Below are 16748 nucleotides of genomic sequence, written 5' to 3' on the forward strand. Positions count from 1 at the left end.
TGAAAGTTAGTGGATGAGGCAGGACAAATTTCAGTTTTGAGTCAATATTGGAAGAGTTAACACAAGCCTCTGCTTGCTCTATTTTACTCTTCAGCATATGACCAAGCTTCCCTTCCTGGCCAGAAAAGCAATTCTCTTTGAGCAGTGTAGTTTAGTGGCCTTCCAGACTAATGACCTCACCAGGGCTTCTCAGACAAATTCTGGGTTAATAAAGGACAGTCAGCTGCGACATTCAGTGCATTTCCCCAGCACGTGGGATCCAACTTTATTCAGGCTATCATCTTTCAGGCATAACATACCCCTTCTCTAGGGAAATGAGTAATAAGGATGTATGCAAGCAAGCTTACAGCATATGCAACTGCAGAAGAAAGCAATAAACATCCCCTACCCTGTCACTCCTAAGTATGGCACATGCAGTAGTCCCTTTTTGCTAAGTTAATTATACAAATTACACAATTTCTCTTTCAAGGGGAAGTAGTTGCATAGTACCAACATACGACTTTACGGTCTGTGTCCAAGCCCAGGAGATGACAGACTTCAGCCACAGCAGAAAGGCTCTTTCTCCATGCTCTGTTACTGATCTTTACACGTTTAATAATAGCAAAAAATTATTAAGCATTGCAACTTCTATAAACCTCAACTTCATGTGTTTGTAAGACTTTCTGCTAACACTTTTATCAGGCTATTCCCCTGATAAGAGAGTTCCTGCAATTCTAGGTTTTCACATCAGTGAAAAACCTTTGTTAGGAAAAGCAGTTAAAAGCACTAATTAAAAATAATAAAACAGCACCACCAAAAAGCACTGCCAGCTACTAGTGAGAAGCCCAAGACTGCAAATTCAAGGATCTCACACGCACAGAAGCATGCAGAAATCCATGAGAAACCAGGAATAAGCCCAGAAGAACCATATGTACAGGGACTGCAGGATTATGGAAAGGCATATGACATACTTTGGCTAGCAGGCCATTAGAAGCTTCAATTAATTTAGTTAAGTTGGATTTCCTGATTTGTATTTTCATTTTGGCAGCAATAAACTCTTGACACCTACAGTGGGGTTTTGTTTTGTTTTGTTTTGGTGGTGGTGGTGGTTGTGGGCTGCATCCAGTTTCCAGTTCAGGAGCAGCTCTTGAAAATGTTCAGTACATGAATATACTTAAGACTGCTGGAGAAGGCAGCAGACTACCAGACTTACTGCTGACTTAAAAGAAAAACAAGGCTTGATGCTAAGTCTTTTTTTGTGTGTAAAAGGAAAGACTGGATGGAACAAACGCATCTTTGGTTCTGGTGCATGCCAACTTCTAGTTCAGTTTTTTTTGCTCATTGCCACCTCAGCACCTTAAAAGTTGCTGTGTTTGTCTAACTACAGTTAGGAAAAATTTTCCGGCTCCACTATACGGCATTTCTATTCCCTTAGAGCACAAGAATGTGCAGATAGATATGAAGTAAACAAATAAAGAGGAAAGACTTCCCAGACTAGAAACTTCTTTTCAGTGGAAAGTGGCAGAAAGCTCAACTGAGCAGAAGTCAAGCTCATACAATTGACTAAAGCAAAGAACTTGAAGAATGCCGGCTGTTCAGTCAGGTACCTGTTATTGTTATAGCAGGCGAGTTCTCTATAGAAAGAAACTCAGGATCAGGCTTCAATACATCATGCAGTACTTTCAATGGCAGCAATTGTCCACCTTTTTGCATCTTAGTGACAGAGCTATGAAAAACACTACAATCCAAGCAGCTGCAGTCAGGCACAGAGGTGGTCCAGCAATTCAATTAACTTGCACAATAGGAAGCCTAATGGAAGTATCAGTATTTGGACGAACACTGGCCATCTGCAAAGTCCTAACAGTACATACAGCAAACATTCATTAGTAAGATGGTAAAGACTGAGAGGAGAAATTGTACTCTAGCAGAGCCCTGATCTGCAAAGTGCTAACTAAGAACATCACTCAAAATCATCAGGAGCATAAAGCAGCCTTGATCTGTCCTTAAAAGAGCATCTCCGAGATGCTCAACTTTTCTCAGGTCCTCTAAGAGACTTTAAAGGAGAGGAACGAAGGCCCTCTATTTTCCCCGTGCCTTACGAAGAAGGCTGCATACAGGGCACTAACAGTAAATCTAGAATTTTCTGTTTTTATTTAACAAGAGTTACTCTGATCTAAGTGTTGGTTTCAGAGCTCCCACTCCTCCCACTAAACTTTTCAGATAAGGGGTGAGGAAGCCATTTACAGCTTGACAATATTAAAATACTGAGTATTTAATTTAATTTAGCCCTAAATAATTCTCCCATAGCTTCTAAGTGAAAAAAATACCGCTGGAGAAAAATAAACATCAGTAACTTTAAAAGATAACTGGATCTTACATCCAGTGTCATGGGAAAACAGCTGTTGTAAAGATACCTCACAAGAAAAAGACACAGGAAAATAAGACCTCAAGCAGCAGCCAAGGTTCATTTTCTGACAAAAACACAGAAATTAGAGAAATTACACTGTTTGTTACTCCTCCTATCCCATATATTTTGGAAGAACTGATTACAAAGGGCATCTTCCCAAAGTGATAAACTTCAGACCGAGAAAGAGAAGGAAGTCCAATTTCTATCTAAATGGCATAATTAAATACAGCCTCGCAGCTGTGGTGCAGTCTAAGCTGTTGTTAAAACTGTGTTTGCCTCTACAGCTGCACGTTCCTGCAGCTTAGGACATAACAGGATATTTACACACACTGCCAGTTCTCTCTGGCATCCCTTTCCATAAGTACCAACCTCCCTGAGCTCTACACCACTACCACGAAGATGACATAGGTTGTCTACTTCCTTCTTCTGGCTGTAGCAGATATTCCTTTTCCCCCTCCATCACTATTTACAGGCTTCTCTGTATCAGAAAACTATGCAAATGACAACTAGTTACACATTTCAGTCAAAAAATAGTGTTAAGAGCTACATCTGGAACCTTAATTCTGCTTGCAATCACAAGTTGCTGATTACCAGTCTCTTATTATATCACTATGTGATATTCTCAAAGCATCAGAGAATGCACTGTTTTCCCCTAGTTGCTGTGTTAGTGGCAGGGACTATTTCCATCTATCCCATCTACAAACTTTGCCTACAGCCTCCAACATCAAGAGGCGTTCAAAGGTTTCCAGATCCATTTGATGTTAACTCTGAATTGCTCTAGAACTGGACTTTTTCTTTCCTGAAACAGGCCAAGTCTGTAGTAGTCTATACCAGAGCTTAAGGAACAGTGCTCAAAACAACCACAGCAATCAACTATTAGAGCTGCATTTCTGAAACAGTTTAATCTATGAATGCCCAAGAAAATGTGTGAGCCAAGGCTATGTGAGCTGCAGGATGCTGGGATCCTTCCGAGAGAAGCAGAAGATTTGTGGGCATCGTCCAGGGGTTTCTAAGCACTTGATTCCATATCCACAGTGTTTAGCAAATTAAGTATTCCAAGTCTGTACCATACAATTTCACATATACTGAAAAACAAAGTGTTAGGCTGACCTGTGAAACAGATTCTCCAGCAAAACAGCTGGAACTTAAAACCTCCCTGAGAGATGTGTTCATGCAAGTTTCCCAAAAGAAAAGTCAAGTCTTTGGCTTAAATGAAATAGAAGAAGTATATGTGATGTTGAAGCTCAACTACATCACAGAAGTTGCAATAATGCTTGGACAAGCAGCTTACCTGACAGGGAACTGTGCACAGCTTGTGGGTCTGAGTGGAAAGTGGCAAAGGGTCAGGAAGATACTGACCCACACATACACACACACACACCATCATTAACTGCCTGGGCCAGCAGCTGCAACCAAAGCAAACAGTCACAGTGTTAAGTAACAGTCCTACATGTCACAGTGTTTTTTGTTTTGCTTTTGGTTGGTTGCTTTTAATCATTCAATGTCTCAAGTTTTCCTTTACAAGGTTACCAGCTGGAGGGAGTTACCTGTAACCAGACAGCTATCTGGCAACCTACAGAAAGCCTGGCAGAAAAATAAAGCTCTCAGTTGCACGGATTTCTGTTTTCTCTCCCCCTTGTACAAATAAAACCAATTACAAAATCAGAGTTAGATACTTGAAGAAATTAGAGCAACTTGCAGAAAAAACATGTGCAGAAATACACAGCTCTGCATCCCTCCCCAGTTACATACCGGAACAATTACCTTTGAAATTTAGGGTGAACAAAGCTGCAGACTTCTTTACCTGCACATTCCTGCTCACTTACGCAGACTCTTTACACATATTATCCAAGCGAGGGTAGCAAAAGTCATCCACACATCACCAGGCAAATACAACACCACACAGCAGGGGCAAGAAGGGGATGCGCAGTTCTTAACAATTGTATGGGGTCAGAACAGAGTGCACAGCCCATATCTTTTGTACAGTGCACAGAAATAAGCTGTACAAGATCAACAGTATTTGCTTTCTTGGAAAGAGGGAGACAGTTCCCAAAACCATTTTGCAAGATAAACTCTGATGCCAAACAGACCTCTGGGATGTGAGGATGTGATGAGAGACAACAGCTGGACACACCTTTCCCCCCTCTTTATCCTTCATCACTACTATCCTGGGTAGCTAATCCACATTTGCCTCTTTCACATCCCAGCCAGCAAAGCCTTGTTTAACAACTCCTCTAAAGGTTCAGCTGCCGGGAGCACGAGGTGCTGCAGTTACTTTGCATTTTTCATGAAATTAGAAAAAATTTATTTTTTAATAAAGAAAGCAACATTTAAAATACGTAAATCCCCCAGTAGAACACAGAAAGAGCAAATGATATTTCAAGTCTTTTTATACCCTCTCAAAAATCCTGAGGCAGGACAAGATTTCTGTGCCTTGTTTACGAACAGAAGGTTAGAAATGTTTGTCCAATATTGCTTTCCTCTCTCATAGCAAAACCGAGCACCAAAAATGAGGGTAATCAAGGCAATGTGCCTCAGGGCCAGGTACAGTTTTGGGGGTTTTTTTGTACTGTACAAGCTGAGAAAACTAAGTGGACAACAAGAGACTGACAATCCTGCCTCCAAGGAAACAGCCTTCCCCTCCCTCCCATCATCTGTAAAGGGACAAGAACCAGTCCTATGTGTCCTACCTACCTAAGCATGGCTAGCTCCAGAGAGCCCATAACCTGGCCCAGCAGGCTGCTACCAGTTGGCTCTTTGTCCCCTGAGAAGTAAAACAGAATTGAGAAGACACAGAGGAAGGGTAGGGGCATTCAGAATACCTTCAACTGTCACATTTGACATTTCTGCTTCCTCTAACACACTTCCAATTTTTATCCCTCTTTTAAGAGCCTCCAGAGATACAGGCTCTGGGGTTGTCGTGCCTTACCAGACAATTTTCTTCACATAACATTCAGTGGGATGATCTTGTTGAAAATACTCAAGTACACAAGCTCTTCTGCCAGCAACACAGCCCCTACCATTATTAAGAAAAACCTATTTCTAAACACCAGATCCACTCTCAAAAGCAACACCACATTCTTAAAGACCATGCTTCATAAACTATCATTCAGAATTAAAAGAGACATTGTTTTGTTGTGAAAGAATATTGGTGTACATATGCCCTGCTGCTTGGTAGCCAGAAGCAGACAGCAATCCATCTGTATTTCCCAGGTCCTTGAAGATCTTACCAAGGGACAAACATAGGAGTAAGGTTGGTTCCTGCAGCACTCTAAATTAAGCTGTGGAACAAGGATCCCTTTAGGAGATGATAATGCTTGAACACAACTGTGTGGAAACACAGGTTTGCAGAGACCCACAAAATACCAACAGAAAGGGCTCCAACTGACTCATCCCTATTTTTTTGTGAGGGCACGAGGGCAGAAAGGGACTCTTTGGGCACATCAAATAAAAGAGTTCTCTTGCAAGCTGGTTGTAAATCCAGAGTCTCAAACTGCTATATTCAGAATATATTTTCTTTAGGCAAAGGGGAACCAACACTAACCCTCTCAGAGGCTGGAGATCTCCAAGCCAAAGCTAGCCAGCAGGCAGAGATGATCAGATGAACAAAACGGATTTGGTAAGCCATTTGCCAGCAACAGGACATCTTCAGAGAGAAGGGAAAGGCGGCCAAGCAGCTTTAGGACTCCATCTCGGTACAACCTGCGACCTGACAAAGTAGAAGGAAACAGCAGTTGTAGACTGATGCTGCAGGTTAACTCTACAGACTTGCAAAAAGGATGCCTATCAGTGGTTTCCAATACTCTCCCTGATGAAGAAAAACAACCTACACAAAAACTGCATGCACAGAGAGCATCCTATAATGCAGTTCAATGGTTTCATATGCTTGCAGGCACAAAAAATCCAGTACATGCTAAATTCACCAGGTAGTTGTTTACAGTGGAATGAAAGGAACTTCCCATAAGTCCTAAAGACAGTTTCAAATTCCCCATTGAGCAGGAATTAATTTTATTCATTCCTAACCTCCTCCCCAAAGCTGATCCTGACATGATCCAAAACCAGTTCCAAGGCAATTCTTGGATGCATTTACACGCAGTCTTCCATCAACCTAACTCCCATTTCAGGTAGTAGAGAGATACTGTCATTTTATCAAGAGTCACCTCCAAAGGAGGATGTGTGGTCTCAGTCAGACCTGAAGTCCAAGCCTTGAACTAAGGACTGCTTACTACCAGGAGCACAAATAGTTAAACAAAGGAAGAATGCATTCTGCTCTGGCTTCCTTGGAAGTCTACATGAATCTTGGCTGAGCAGCTTCAATTTTTCCACAAGAAAGACAAACACTGTCTTCTCAAGATATCTGATATCTATTACTTTGTGCATCACCTCAGTCAAAGTTACACCCTGTAGATCTACCCCAGATTAACAAAATGCTCTGTCCAGCACAGAGCTAAACTATGTTACACCTCATAGGCCTCTTCCCACACCACAGGGACAACCCCTGCACTGACACACTCACCCCCTCTGTCTCCATGCATCACAGGCTCTGCTGAGTAGAAGATATAATCAACAGTGGCGCCGATCCCCATGGGCATGGTTGTGACCTCCGGACGTCCCCTCTGTGGCAGGAAATGGTTGTAGACAGAGGTCAGGTTGAGGCCGTGCTGGATAATGCCTGCAGATCTGCAAGTGAACAGCCAGAATTTACCAAGAAAGGAAATAGAATAATGCAGCGTTCAGTGTTGCAGTCACAGCTGAAGTTGTAAGTTTCCATGCTGATATCACGTGTGCAGTTGGAAGTTCCCTTACTGATGCAACCCACCAAACTATTTCTGAGTTTGCAAACACGTACACAGAAAGATAGTCGGAATTACTTAGCACACTTGCACAAAGCAGACCATGACTCATATCCAATACCCAGTCCTGTCTATGCCTTTCATTCTTGACCTCATCAACCCAATTCTACCAGAATATCACCTAGTTGCTGAGATCTGGGTGGACCCTCACAATTATTTCAGTCTTTACTTCAACCAGATTTTCAAAGCTGCAGAAAGTTAAACATCGGTGCCACAGAAGGTGCATCAAATTACCTTGGGATGAACGTCTGGAGATCAGGGTCATTCACTGGAGCAGTGTGCTTGGGCCAGTATGGAGGGGGGTCTGCAAAGGAGTAGAAGAGATTCCAGACAGATGTACACAGATACTGGAACAGGCTGCTTGTTCCAAGTCTGAAAAACTTCTCCTGAGACAAAAGTAAGTCCTTTTGCCCACGGAGTACAGATAGCTTCCAGCCAAAGCCATGTCAAAGAAAAACATTCAAAGGAAACCCCAGCTAAGACTAACAGGAGCATTCTGAGAGCACTATAGCCATATTCTGTCCAAATAAGGACATGTCTTTAAAGTATTTTATACTATCAAAGCCCAGGCTAGTTCAACCTATACTCTTGCAGAAAGTTCATTTGCCTTAGCCTACAGCTTATACAAAGGGTAACTTAAAAAAGGCAGAATAGAAACGGAGAGATTAGAACCAGTTATGGAACAAAGCATAGGGTGAGGTACTGTCTACTGGGTATCAGCATCCAGAGACATCAATGTCGCAGCCATCGTGATGTTATGATCTTAAGGTTTGTTCTCCTGCAACAATAATCTTAAATCAGCCTTCAGAAGAGTCTGAAACCCAGCATGCCTCAAGAAACACTGTCAGTGCTGCAGTAAGACTATGCTCTGATCTCTCATGGAATCCATTAATAATCACACAGCCACAGAAAGCTATCCTTCTGACTTCCCTTTTTGTACGAGGTATTACCTCCAACAGTTTTTCATCACTATACAGCTGGGAGAGTCGTGAGCTCAAAAACTACCCCTTAATACCTGGTTTAGCATCTGTCACACCTTCCAAGAAGACCAGCTCTGGTGGTCGTTCACAGGCAACATCACAAAACTGGAACTGGAGCAGGAAGTCCCGGCTGTACTTACGTCGGCCTGCAGACAGAAATACAATTTAAGACGATAAAACATCTGTAGCAAAGTCACATTTACAGCAAGTCTAATACCAAGAACCCTTACACCATGAGAACAGGAATCACTTAATGACCTAAACACAGCAGGAACTGTGCTCTGTTCTATTCCTTTAGCCAATGCATCCATCATGGTCAGTGCCTGATGAGACAAATTACGTTCCCACTGAAGCACTGTAAGTGTAAGGGATTTTTAAGCAGATCAGTGAGCTCCCAACATAAGGAAACTCAAGCCTGCCTAAAAAGAAAGAACAGCGCCGCAGATCAGTCTGAATACAAATTTTATGTTCAGACTTCCAACAAAAACTATTTAGTGTGCCTCCTTTTTTAGAATCTGCTTTAGAAACAGTAAAGGACAATTACTGTTTTAAAGTGGCCCCCTGGCACTTTCTAATACTGGTATTCAATCACTACCCAAAATTGCTCTTACAAACACCTGCAGTTGAAAGCTATGGATACCAAACACTGTTTATAACTGCACAAGAGCTTAAGTCTGGGAATATAAAAGCTGTGTAGAGCAATGGTTACCTGGAATTCTCTGCTGCTGGCTAGAGAAATATGACTGCAGATACTGGGCTACAGGATTCCAGAAAAACTGAATTTAATTCAAATACCAAGGAAAAGGATATAAGCATAGAATTTGTTGCTGACTGCATCATATGACGCATGCATTGGCTACTCTGGGAGACAGCAAGGTCTACAGACTCTGAATCCATAGCAAGCTCATACGCTCAGTGCACACTAGAGCTCACCCTTTTTCTTTGGCTGGCACACAGAAACATATTGGCAATTGTCTGTTACACCCAGTGAGCTTGGCCACAGCGGGGACAGCAGTTTCCGACAATGCAGCTGTTGGGAAAGGTCTTCCTGACCAGACACCTGCAAGGAGGCAAGAATCAGGAGAGGAAAATGTTAGCAACACACAGCAGAACTTCTGCATGATATAGACAGTGTATGTATACACACTCACCAAGAGCAAAACAGGAAAGTGCCCACACAGTGGCAGTGCAGTGGGACACGGATTCAATTAACTAGAAGTCACCATACAGAACACATACTTCGTGGACATACGTTATTGAATTGATAATTTTGCTTGAAAGCCAAAGACATAAATAAGTATGGATATAAATTAGTAGGTAGCCACTTGAAATGTCCAGCATAGGTAACCATTTCATGGGCAAAACTGGTTTCATATCAAACACCTACAAAAATTTCAGATTGCCTTGGTGGAGTTCTGCTCCCCTACACTTCCAGTCACCCAGCAACAAAAACCCCACAACAAGGGAAAACCAGGATGTGGAATGAACTAACTGTTATCACTGGTCTGGCTCAAAAGAAACAAAAAAAAAAGCAGTGTTGGAAGCAACGTGTACACATTTGTCTGCTTCTTTCCTCAGCACTGCTGAAGGCAATGGGGATGAGTCCTGAATAATTAAGTTTAATACTGGGACTTTTTATTTTAAGAGGAAGAATACAGCCATGCTTTTATCAGCAGCAAGCAGTAAAGAGCCACCCAAGCCCAGTCCTGCCCGGCACCTACCTTCCAGGCTGGCAATCCCTGGTAGAAAAGTTCACCATTCCGGATGAATGTGTAAAGCGGAGAGTCAGGTACAGAGTTCAGGTCGCCACACAAGATGACAGGATAGTACTGACCTTCAGCAGTTTTTGCAATCTTGTCAATCTCTGCTAGGAGCAAGGCCATCTGAGCAAGTTTGATATCTCCCCGACGGGGATTGAACAACACGTGTGTGTTGGCGACGCACAAAGGACTGACTGCCTTCAGATCAAGACCCTCTGGGAGCAGGGGCTGCAGCAGAAGCACCAAACCCACATTATCCCGATTGAGGACATCTAGGCCAGGCCGGAAATACTCGATGGGGCTGACGGTGATCAGCTGGAATCTGCTTTGCTTATAGCACACTGCGCAGCCATCAGTCTTCCTCCCAGTCCTCCGTTTATAGAAGCAAGCAAAGCCTGAAGAGAAACCATCACTCATTAAAAAGCTACTGGCTGCTACCTCAGGATCTCTTTCCATTCAAGTTCAGCAAGTTAGTATAGTAGACTTGTAGAAGTCTGCTATGCTAACAGTAGCCAGTAGCATACTAACAGTACCCTGTACAGAAGGATTACTTATCCAACCCCTATGCATTCCTATTGTGTTAATTTTCAGCCTGCTTTCTATAACAGATCTAGGCTCTAAAGAAAAAAAGTATATACATAAAATCAGTCATCATCTGCCAGTAAGCAACCCTACTTGTAAAGCACTGGTTGCTTAGTAATATAACACTTTACATCCCTTATCAGCATTCCTTAAGGCCTCAGCTCCCTCTAGCAATAAGCAGTGCTGGGGCACATAAAACTCACTGCTTGGGAAGCATGGACTCCAACCTTTCTTCCTTCAGGTGCAATGCTTTCTACCATACAGTTACGCCTAGTTATATACAGTTACTCTTAATAATTCTAACATACAGTTGTAATGCTCTGGGTGCAGCATTATACTCAATTCTGTCTCAGTAATCACTGCCTATAATTCATAACCATGTCTTTTCTCTGTTCTAGAAGGACAGGGAGAGATTTATTACTCTGATCTCTCAAACTGAAAGGCAGGTCTAGGCAGGTGGTTCAGAAGTAAGGCCAGCAGCTCAAATAAAAAGGAAGAAAAGTTCTTTCAAGACTGAATGCTTTAAAGACATTAAGTGGGAAGCACTGGTCAGCCAGTACCATGAGCTGGAAATACAGAGATAAAAGCAGGACATACCCATCTTCGCGAGCGTTGGTTCTAGCTGCTCCCTGTAATGGTTGTCTTGCACCTCCTGCAGACACAGAACCTGGAAGGAAGTCAGAGACCTCACTCGCTCCTACAGTATTTGCCAGTTACCTTGTTTCAGGGAAGGAAGGAAGTGCAAAAGTATACTCGCATACTAACCCTGCAACAGAAAGGCCATGATTGCAATTCTGTCCTGTAATTCCCATCTAGAGAGTGATAACTTTCTGGGTCACATTAGTTTATCACTCAGTCATTCAGCGATGAGGCAAAAGTTCCTTCAACACGCAAAGACAGCTCAAAGAATAGAGAAAGTTCTGAAGTCCTCTTTTATGTGAGCCCCATCTCCTGTGCTGCCATATAAACCTTCCCCCAAGAAACATATGTCATGGTTTTGTAATTTTCACTCTTCCTCCACATCAGCTGTTTATGAAGTTAACCTGTTAGCAAAGTATTGCTACATGCTACAAGAACACACTCAAGACAAAATAGGCAGCAAAACAAAAATGCACACACAAGGCCTCATAGCCTCAGAGGAATCAGCACTCAGCCAGCAAGTAGGCAGCATCTTCCTACTGCTTTCCTCAACCTTAAAAAAAGGAAGGGAAAAAACCTGCTGCAATGCAATTAGATCAAACAAAACATTCAAATTCTGGTGATAGTAACGTGTACGGTGCTTAAGTCATACTTACATCAGGGTCCCAGTGCTGGATCTCCTGCAAAATATTTGGAAGGCGGTAGTCCCAGTTCAGGATGTCTGGATGACAGTGCAGGTAAAGACCATGGCCCTGTTCCACCAGGTCCTGGGCAAGGATGTTGTAAGACATGACACGAAATTCAAAGAGAGGATTTTTTTTTGAGCCCAGTTCTAGCTCACAAGGCTGGACAGTAAGATCCTCCCAGTCTCTCCATAAAATCTCTATAAATAAGAGAAAAAAAGAAGAAAAAAACAAACAAAGCTGAATTACACCATTCTGGATATCTTCCATATTTTTTTTGTTCCTCTGGGATGCAGAATATCAGCATCATTCCCTAAGCTCGGGTAATTGAGCCTCTAACCTAACTCTTCTACTCTGGGTTTTGGATGCTTTATTTGGATTCCTTTGGTTCATTGACACTGACAATGAGATAACAAAAGACCAGAGTTCAGCATACAGAAAAACTCAACAAGCTTTTGGGTGCTTTCTATACTATTCAGGCACAGCTTCTGGGAAGTAATGTATCAATATCCTGACAGCCTATTAGCAGACGCTTCCAGCTGTGATCAGCCAGTCCTAGGCAAAACCTCACTTCATAGCTTTTGCTAGCAGATCTCATCAATTCTGTATGGCCCAGACCTACTCCCCTTAACCTGAAACAAAAACCTAACCAGGTTCTATACAGCACAAATTCCTAACGCAAGATCCAGAGCTGTTGCCACTGACCATGGTAGGGTATTTCTGCCGGGAGAGGACAAAACTGCACAGCATCCTGAGCAGGCCAGGCAGGGGGCTCTGTTGGCACCATCTCTGTGCCACCCGCTAAACTCCATGCCAACACCGCTGGGTCTTCATTCAGCCCTTCTACACTGATAGCGGCACAGCCAGCTATCTGGTGATCCACCTGTGGCACCAGAGCTGCCCAAGGTGCGCTGCCTACTACCGCCACTGTGTCCTCTGTTGGTATTTTTTCCAGTTTAGTCACTGCGTGATCTTGCGGCTCTGAAGAAGTCAAGGCACATAGCTCCGTGAGCTGCTGACTGGCACACCACACGACTTCTGGAGCTGAATTCAGGTCGCTAAGGCTACTCATCAATAGCTCTGAACCTTCTAACCAGGCGCTGGTGGATGTAGCCGATACGTTTCCCACTACTGGAGCACTGTCACTGGCTGATGAACTCCCCGCTCCTTCCTCCAGCCACTGCTGGAGCAGGGCTTCTTGCTCTTCTTGGACCAACTCTCCTCTAGTTGCAGCAAAGATACCTTCTATCTGGGTGGACGTGCTCTTCGCCAGAAGCACATTCTTTTGACAGGTAAAGAGAGCATCTGCCATTAAAAACAAAACAAAACATAAAACAGATGACAATGCTTTCCCATTCACCTTTGTTTTTTTCTCCAATGAATTTGCTGTATATAAGCACTCAGTGTAGCAATGCAAACAGATGACTTCTCTGATGAAAAACAAAGTTCCAATCTGAGAAACTTCCCCTGCCTCTTAATGTTAGCCAGCAGTCCATAGGTAGCTCTTAGTCAGTCACTGCAACTGTACAGCACAATGCCTTTACCAACTCAAGTAAGCGCAATTCTAACTCAGGCCACACCAGAGCCAATCAGCCAAGTATTGATCTTTAGCTACAAACCCTACACAGATACCAGTCCCCACCACTAAGCAGAGATTTCTGTTGTGTACAAATACCATTTTTTCTGCTGTACCCCTGCAACACTCTCTCAGAGCAGTAACAGACAGGGGTCAGCAATATCCCCGTAGGCCTGCACTGCTGGTATCTTCTGTGTCAAAGCTTTTTGCGTGCGTCAGAAATGGAGCACTGAGACCCACAAGCCCCCTCTGTACATTTGCAACAAAGCTCACGTTTGTCACAAATACCAGCACAGTACTTCTTCTGCACATCGTTACAAACGTGGCTATCACAGAAGCTTATAAGGCAAGAGCTGAATGTCCATGGAACCAGCCTGCAGCAGCGGCTGCCACAGACGTAAGAACTGGTTCAGGCAGGTCGGCTGTACAGAGCACGGCACCAGGGCCTGTGAAGCCACAGCTGGACTGGGGAAACCAGGTGAAACCTGCACAGACTCAACAGAAGGTGCTTAAGGGCTGCCAGGCCTCACAGCTGGCCGTCTCCAAAGGTCTCTGACAGACCCGCAGAGCGGCTCCGAGGCAGCACGCTCAAGAACCTCCAAGAGGATCGGGACCTGCCTCCAAACCCAACCGCACGGAGCTGCACACGCGCCGAGCGAGCGTAAAAGGCCCCGCTACCCCAGAGAGCGACTCCGGGCAGCTCAGGGCCCCTCCCCTGCACCCAGGGCGGCAGAGCTGGGGAAGGACCCGGCAGGGCCTCCCCCACGAGGAGCGGAGGCCGCGGAGGCCCGGCCCGGTCCTAAGGCGGCGCCTGAGAGGAGGCAACGCCGCCTTGTCCGGGGCGCAGCGCAGCGCAGGGAAGGCCGGGCCCGGCGCGCCCCCCCGGCTGTTTTCCGGCCCCGCCGCCGCCCGCCCTGGGCCGGGTTACCTCGCAGGGCCCGGAGAAGCCGCACCGCCGGCAGCAGCACGTAGCACAGCACGGTGCCGATCATAGCGCGCGGCGCGGCCCGACCTCCTCCGGCGGCTCGGCCCCAGCAAGGCGACGCGCCGGCCCGGCCCCGCCTCAGCAACGGGCTGAGGCCCGAGCTCCGGCTCCGCGCAGCCACTCACCGCGCCGCCGCCGTCACCTCGCCCGGCCGATCTCGGGCTCGGGCCTCGCTGCGCGCCCGGCCGGGACGAGCCGGGCAGGTCGGGGCAGGCGTGTGGGATGGCCCCGCGGCCGGGGTGGGGCTGACACCGGGGCCGGGCTCCCGCGGGGCCGGGTGACGGCGCTGACGCCGGGCGGCCGGCTGGGTTCGCAGTATGGGATGAGGGCTTTCAAATGGAAGTTGGCGGTCTGTTCTCCAAAAGCATACAGAAGTTGTAATCCCCTGGAAAAGCACCACATAAAGCCCCTTCTGGTCCCAGGCGGTTCGTAATTACAGTTCACTACAGGTCTTACAAACCTGTAACCACATTAGTCAACACCTTGCAGAGAACAGGCATGCTGTTCCAACGCCTCGTTGGAAGCACCAGCACAGGAACACGCTCCTTCTGTGGTAGTGTGAAGCTGAGGCCTGTCATGCTGAAACCAGACGGTTCCAGGGAAAAAGCCCTGTCTGAGCTACGTTTGTAATAGTTTGTTTTATTCCACATTTGGCTGCGTGCAACATCCAAAGGCAAACATCAAACTGAGCGTCACTGCAGCTCTATGCACCAAATACATACTTCTAATGTATCATAGTAATGTACAGAATTGTCAAATCTAACTGAACTGAACTGCGATGTCTGTTAAAATCACCCTTGTCATCTGGTAGGGAGCATTGTGATCCTATATCCGTACTGGTTATTGCCTCTCACTTATTAGAGGCTGGTTTCAGCTTCAAGTTAAAAGCCTCTCATATTTTCAGAGTAACGCTTTGTGCCAGCCCAGGTGTCTCCCCTCCTGCTTAGGAAAGACACCCAGCACGCCTCTGGAGGGTGAGCTCAGTAACCCTCTTCCAAACTGCCTTAAAGATGGGCTCTTGCATTTAGGTCAATGAGATCCACGCTGTCCCTGCCTCTGCACCAACCAGTGTAATCCCTGTGCCAAAACTGCAGACACGTCTGTCAAAGTAAAGCAGTGGTCTGCAGTCCCCTATATCCCTCTGCAGCAGGCAAACCACCATTGGTGTCTGCCTAAAATAAAGGATGTTCTCCAGAGGAAGGTTCTGTGACAGCTAGGGCTAGTGGCCAGGGAGTTTAAAACAAAGCTGTTCTTTGAGAGTTCAACGAGTATCTTCAGGCCTGGCCCACACCAGGCTAAGTTATCAGGATAAGTGGATTGGAATAGAGAAGAATGTTGGCCAGAACCACAGACAAGCAAGGATCTGGACTGTCACTGTTGTTTGCCCTATGCTAGAGAAAAATATTTACAAACTTTGGCAACAGAATCAAAGCTGGCAGAGGTCTGCTTTGGGGTCAAACCTTTCACTGGTTCACGCACCATATTTTGTTTTATAGCCAAATGTAACCCTGCTGTGGCCTCTAATGACTGGACTAGCTGGGAGGTTTATGTAGAACCTATGGGGGGTAAATAATAATTACTATATGTATATGTTTATATATCACCAACATTATATATCACCAACAGCTGCCTCTGATGTTGTAAGCCAACATAATAGAATAGGAGGCATTATTTTCTACTCTGAAAATAATAGCCTTCATACATAGTGTAGTTTAAATAACTTCAAAGATTTCCAAATGTATGCATCAGTTCTGCTCAGCCTCCATCAGAAATCCTCTTCTGTTACAGCTTTGGTTTTAGCCCCTTAGGAAAGGTTATGGAGTCCTCAGCATAAATAGCATAAAATAATAAGCGTCGAGCCAAATCTGGCACCGCCATTACTTGGCCAGACAAATGAATACTTGATTTGAGGCCCCACTAAATGCTGGTATGTTCACAAACCACGTATTATTGTGGAACACACGGGCAAATAGGCAGTGGAAAAGTTTGAGTCTGTTGAAGACTAATAAAGCTGATGCACTCATTTCATTCTGAGCCCCTTTCTGACTGCAAATGTTGCAGTCTGCCTTTCTCATACAAAGCTGTACAACCTGCGGGACCAACCCAGAAGGAAGGAGAACACTCACCAGAGATCTGGCATCACCTCTTGATATTCCTGGGGGTTCTCACAGCCAGAACATCATCTGATCCTGTCCCTGGGTGCTGACACCATTGGAGACCAAACAGGTCTGGTTTCCTAAGAAACCTGGAATGTGGAGGTTGGGCATGGAAGTGAGGTCACAGAAGGGCTGAGTAGACAGAACG

At 45.0% G+C, this 16748-nt stretch overlaps 1 protein-coding gene across 6 annotated transcripts; it reads right to left on the reverse strand.

Moving 5' to 3' along the window:
* Nucleotides 1-236: 236 nt before the first annotated feature.
* ANGEL1 (angel homolog 1) lies at nt 237-16692 on the reverse strand. 6 transcript variants are annotated; one of them, XM_015865104.3, is made up of 10 exons: nt 16571-16692; nt 12589-13188; nt 11857-12083; nt 11159-11228; nt 9941-10374; nt 9153-9279; nt 8255-8365; nt 7474-7543; nt 6903-7066; nt 237-6095 (listed from the first exon to the last, which is right to left on the reverse strand). In XM_015865104.3, exons 2-10 carry the CDS (start codon nt 12953-12955, stop codon nt 5935-5937), a joined length of 1731 nt encoding a protein of 576 aa, XP_015720590.2. In that variant the 5' UTR covers nt 12956-13188; nt 16571-16692; the 3' UTR covers nt 237-5934. The 6 variants fall into 6 exon arrangements, with proteins under 6 accessions (XP_015720590.2, XP_085405351.1, XP_015720591.2 ...); XM_085549225.1 differs by lacking the exon at nt 16571-16692 and adding an exon at nt 14570-14655 and having other exon boundaries at nt 13126-13188; XM_015865105.3 differs by lacking the exon at nt 16571-16692 and adding an exon at nt 14570-14655.
* Nucleotides 16693-16748: the final 56 nt, after the last annotated feature.

The sequence above is a fragment of the Coturnix japonica genome, chromosome 5 (genome assembly GCF_054131305.1).
Source record: "Coturnix japonica strain WE chromosome 5, WE-NBRP24, whole genome shotgun sequence".
Lineage (NCBI taxonomy): Eukaryota > Metazoa > Chordata > Aves > Galliformes > Phasianidae > Coturnix > Coturnix japonica.